Below are 5,428 nucleotides of genomic sequence, written 5' to 3' on the forward strand. Positions count from 1 at the left end.
TCATGTCTATGTGCAGTTTATGTAAATTACCTCATAAGCGGTTTGAGTATGAAAGCAGTTGCCATTTCTAACCACTAGGTGGTAGTGGTGTTATAAAGTTTCATTGGTTATATAGTTTGATTATTTGATAATATTTAACCTGAGAATTTAATAAGAAACTAAGTATTTCATGTGAATGTCTTTGTAATAATATTTTTGAAACATGTAACTTAATCCAACTCTTATTCCTTTTCTATTGTAGACCACATACACACCCACTCTCACAACAAGTGCCCAATTGATCACCTGTAATGCCCATGTACAGCTGTGTTGTGTGCATCTTGGTTGCAAATTATTACTCCTATACTAAGAGAAATTAATCTCTTTGGATGGAACTGATCAGACCCTGTGTTTTGACTGACACCCCTTGAGCAAGGCTAGATATCAGACCTCACCTAATACAGTTCTTTTAGTCATACTCCAGAACAGAACTGTTCAGTCTATTATTTATTTTTATTTCCACTTCACTTTTATCCAAAGAGATGGAACTATTTGCACTGTATTTATTAATGGGATAATATTCATACAATACTATAACCTAGCAATCTGTCAGCATACTGTAACTCTCATTAAAGGGGTCACTTGCGAGTCACAGCAGCACAAATTATGTGCCCAGCAACATCTGATTCAGATATTATGCTAATTAACAGTGAGTGGTGGTTTCAGACATTACAGTGCCGCACTCGTACTGACTCTTATTCTTCCTGAAAGAATGAAAAGGCCGTGCTGAAGGCAGAGTGATTCAACCAATCAGATGGAAGGAGCGTTTCAGTGCTGCCCACAAGTGTGAAAGGAAATATTGAAGCCATAAACTGATTTACTAATTTGAAAGGAGAAATACACACAAAATACTTGTAAACACAGTCGGTTAAGTCCTAGACATTTAGATGGACACATAACCCAAGGATGTTGTTTTTCATGCTAAACCTGTCCAACATAGGATTTACTATTTTATTTATTATATATATATATATAACTTTTTTTTTATTAGGCTACATTGCATCATCACGTGTTTTCATTGATATTCCTTTCCATATTTACATGTTACAATGTTGTGTGATTATCAGTGAAACATTTAACTAATAAATCGGTTTTTTTTTTTTCTCTTCTAATTCTCACTCCCAAAAACTGTTGGTGTTTATCAAATACCATGCGAGTCTATAATTTTTTAATAGCAGATCGGAGGAAAACACAGCGCACCTTGTACACGCAGTAATTTTGTCTCCACTCTCCGCTTCACTCCAGTCCAGCGGGTGGCGCTAAAACATACGATTGTTTGACAAACACCATTAAACCACAGAGGAAGAAGCTCATGGGCTTTCTGTTGTTTTGTCTTGATGCTGGTTTAATACAGACTGTTAGAAATGCACCTTCTCTAAATAGAAAAATAAGAGTTTTTGAATCAGGTCAGTAAATACTTGTAATATTCTCATCCTCACAGTCGTGACTAAGTTTTGAAGCAAGCAGGAATGTCTGGAGGAGTATTATCTGAACTGAGATCTGCTGCTGTGAAGATGGAGTTTGTTAAAGAGGAGAGTGAAGAGGACATCAGTGAACTAGAAACCTGGAGAATAAAACATGAAGAACCAGAACCCTTGATAATAAAACACGAGGAACCAGAACCCTTGATAATAAAACACGAGGAACAGGGAGGTTGGTGTTTATTCTTTATAAATCTTGAATGACTCTTTGTGGTACATTAGGCTTACAAAGCTTTAATAATACTGACAGTTATAAAGTTTAAAGCTGTTTTAGATTTAGTTTGATTTAATAAAAACAATCTTTAGAGATGTTGAATAATAATATAGATGGAGCAGCAAACAATAAATGTATGTTTGATAATTGTGTGGTTGATCAAACATTTAATGGTTCTCTCTATAAACATGGGATTTGTTTCTATACTGTTTGAAAAATGATATTTAGCAGATCAATCTTCATGAAAAGTTTCAGGGATGTATAATTTATAAAACTGCATCAAAAGTAACAAAATTTTGCTCAGAAAATGTCTTTACACTGTTACACCAGGGTTCACTTTTATGTCCTTTCACATTTCTGTCCCCTCCACTCCCACCCCCCAAAGTTACAGACAAATAAACTGATTTTGCTTTTATTTTAGAGTTTAATGAAGGAAATGAGGAGAATGTAGAATTGAGTGAATCTGAGAAGAAAAAACATATCAAAACAAAGAAAAAACCTTGGAGTTGCTCTCAAACCAAACAAAAAGTTTTGAAGAAAAGAAGAGCCAAGACATCTTTCACCTGCACTCAGTGTGGAAAGAGTTTTACGAGCAAATATAGTCTTAATGTTCACATGAGAGTTCATACTGGAGAGAAACCATTCAAGTGTTCAGACTGTGACAAGAGATTCATTTATTCAGGAGACCTGAAAACACATGAGAGGATCCACTCTGGAGAAAAACTGTACAGATGTGATCAGTGCGGGAAGAGCTTTGCACGAAAAGGACACCTTAATAGGCATATGAGAGTTCATACTGGAGAGAAACCATTCACTTGTGATCAGTGCGGGAAGAGTTTCAGACAATCAGCACATCTTAAGGATCACATGATGATCCACACTGGAGAGAAGTGGCATACGTGTGATCAATGTGACAAAACATTTTTGAGGGCATCAGACCTGACGAAACACATGATAGTTCATACAAAGGAGAAACCACATTCATGTTATTTGTGTGGAAAAAGTTATTCATGTCTTCAAAGCTTGAAAGTTCATCAGAAAATACACACTGCTGTGAGAGAGCATGTGTGCTTTGAGTGTGATAAGACTTTTACTTTAGCTAAATATTTAAAACAGCATGAGAGGATTCACTGTGGAGAAACACCTTACGAGTGTTCACACTGTGACAAGAGATTCAGTCAGGCAGCACATCTGAAAAGACATGAGAGGATTCACACTGGAGAGAAACCTTACAAGTGTTCACACTGTGACAAGAGATTCAGTCGGTCAGGACATCTGAAAAGACATGAGAGGATCCACACTGGAGAGAAACCTTACAAGTGTTCACACTGTGACAAGAGATTTTGTCAGTCAGGAGACCTGAAAAAACACGAGAGGATTCACACTGGAGAGAAACCATATCACTGCACTGCATGTGGGAATCGTTTCATTCAGTTATCCGCTCTACACAGACATACAAAAAACAATCACAGTAAGTAGATCATCTTCAGATCAGCACTTTAAGGTCAATGTTGCATCCTCACCAAATGAGACACAATAATGCATCAAGCAGTAAAAAATCATCTGGATAAATCTGTCCTAACCAGTCATTACAAGTGACATGACAAAGAAACATTATCTAAGGTTTCACAGTGAATAAAGTTCATCTTCATCTTCAAAACCAGCAGATTCAACTGAGAGATTCAGATTAACTCAAAGATGGAGCTCCTCCCCAAAGAACAATGTCAGAAAGGTTTATTCTTGTATATCATTGTGTTTTCTTATAAGTTTCATATTATGTTCAATTATCTTATAATGCATATACATCACTTGTAGTTTGCTTATTCTTTCATGAAGGAAAGAAGCTTTTTACAAACCGTTCTTGTTCAGGAAGCTGAAGAAGAGGCTGTAACACTTTTAAGAGCGACTGCTATTTATTTGTTACTTTTTCTTTACTGTTGTTTTTAAAATGACTGCGTTATTCTTCCACTTATGATGTATTTAGAAAATGCAGATGCAAGAAATACTGTCATGTAGCTTTGTAATTGTAACTCATCTTTCCTTGCTTCTCTTGCAAGTATGACTGAATACCTGAATTCAGTATTAAACGGGCCCTGGGGCTGAATTATGATAAACTGTAGTATCGATAAACTCTAATGTTAACAGTTCTGCTTTTGGTGGTGGGGAAATTAAGGAAATACACTTACAATTTATTTTTGCTACATAAAATGATCAAGCTAACTTTATCTTGTCAACCATTTCTATGTGATAATATCAAGACAATAATCACTGATGCATTTTTGTTATTTTGCAATCCAGAAGCGAGATCTCTCTTGCACTTTAGGTCTGATTAATTTTATTTTCGATTGAGTTTGACATCAGAGGATTGTGAAAACGAGATGTTTGAGGTAAATTATTGTGGTATATTAGAGGAAATCTAGTGTCTTGAGGACATGCATGTGTCTGTTAAGTCCATGTGTCTATAGTAATCAATTATAAGTTTACACCACTAATCTATAATATAGAACTGGTATTGCTATTTCCTAGTATTCCATACTTTCAACTGAATTAAGAATAAATCGTATGTTTTTAATGAAAAACATTACCTAACGAGTCAGTGTTTTTATATCTGAAGTATTCCTTTACATTCTTACAACGCAAATGTCCTGCATTTAAAAGGTTGTTTGTTTAATGTTGGGAATTTCTCCTGCCTATTAAATAAAAAATAAGTATCATATTCATTACAGTAGCAAACATCATTTTGTTATGTATCTGTGTAAGGGAAACAGGTCAATTTAGCTCAAATGAAATTTGGACAGAATCACTATTTTACAGCTGGTCACTGTGTCGGCCAGTGATTTAATGGATAACATCAACTCTGCAATGGATGTAAAATATAAAGCATAATGAAAACACTATTAATTAGCACAGTAACAAGATCGGCAGTTTAAGACATTAACTTGTAAGCACAAAACACAAGATACTTTTCTTTTCAATATAAATAAGGCTTTATTGGATAAATCTAAGACATATAAACTAATCTAACACATGAACACACGCATTCACACAAGTTGCAGGAAGAGAGAAAGTAAGGAAAGAATGAGTTTAAGAGAATGAAAATGTGAAATCCCAATTTTATAGCAATATGTAAAATTGCATAGACATGAACAACCATCAATCACTTAATTAACCCTCGCATTGAGTTCCTCACTGAGGTGAAAATTATATTTGATGCACCAGTTCAGCTTGAGGTAAGTTACTTGCCTTGCCTGTGTAAAGGGGTTCCCTTTGTCCTTGCCGAAAAGGGGGTTTCCCGAGGTTGCTGATTGGCTGTAAGATCAGTAGTCGTTGAAGTGATGTCTTGGGAAGCCAATGGTTGGGCTTTGGCAGAAGATGCGGAGTTGTGGGCTGGCTGAAGTTTTGAGATGGGCACTCGAGGTCGAACTCGGAGACACTGTGTTACAAAACTTAACTCAGAACATGAAACTCTCAACGGAAAAGAAAAGAAACTAAAGTAAAAGAATAGAAGTAAAGTTTGATGAGACTAGGTGGCGTTTCTTCTCATCATGGCTAAGTAGCAGCAGGCGTGTAGGCCGAAGAACGCTAGCGGTGCTCAAAGAACGCAAAAATTAATGGCAAAAAGCATGCTATATTTGATAAAGCTTTGATTGATAGAAACGTTTAAAGCATGAATTTTCACACTCATACATACCCA

The 5,428-nt window shown here is 35.8% G+C and overlaps 1 protein-coding gene across 1 annotated transcript; it reads left to right on the forward strand.

The window, feature by feature from the left end:
* The first annotated feature begins 1,126 nt into the window (after window positions 1-1,126).
* On the forward strand, window positions 1,127-4,648 carry LOC109052185 (zinc finger protein 501-like). The gene is made up of 2 exons (XM_042733659.1): window positions 1,127-1,692; window positions 2,156-4,648. Exons 1-2 carry the CDS (start codon window positions 1,509-1,511, stop codon window positions 3,211-3,213), a joined length of 1,242 nt encoding a protein of 413 aa, XP_042589593.1. The 5' UTR covers window positions 1,127-1,508; the 3' UTR covers window positions 3,214-4,648.
* Window positions 4,649-5,428: the final 780 nt, after the last annotated feature.

This window comes from Cyprinus carpio, chromosome A3 (genome assembly GCF_018340385.1).
Source record: "Cyprinus carpio isolate SPL01 chromosome A3, ASM1834038v1, whole genome shotgun sequence".
Taxonomy (NCBI): domain Eukaryota; kingdom Metazoa; phylum Chordata; class Actinopteri; order Cypriniformes; family Cyprinidae; genus Cyprinus; species Cyprinus carpio.

What these genes read in the sequence shown, in the direction of transcription:
- LOC109052185 (XM_042733659.1), top strand. Translation starts at nt 1,509, where the DNA reads ATGTCTGGAGGAGTATTATCTGAACTGAGATCTGCTGCTGTGAAGATG. An exon ending in AAAACACGAGGAACAGGGAG is followed by an intron (nt 1,693 to 2,155) that starts GTTGGTGTTTAT and finishes CTTTTATTTTAG; the next exon opens with AGTTTAATGAAGGAAATGAG.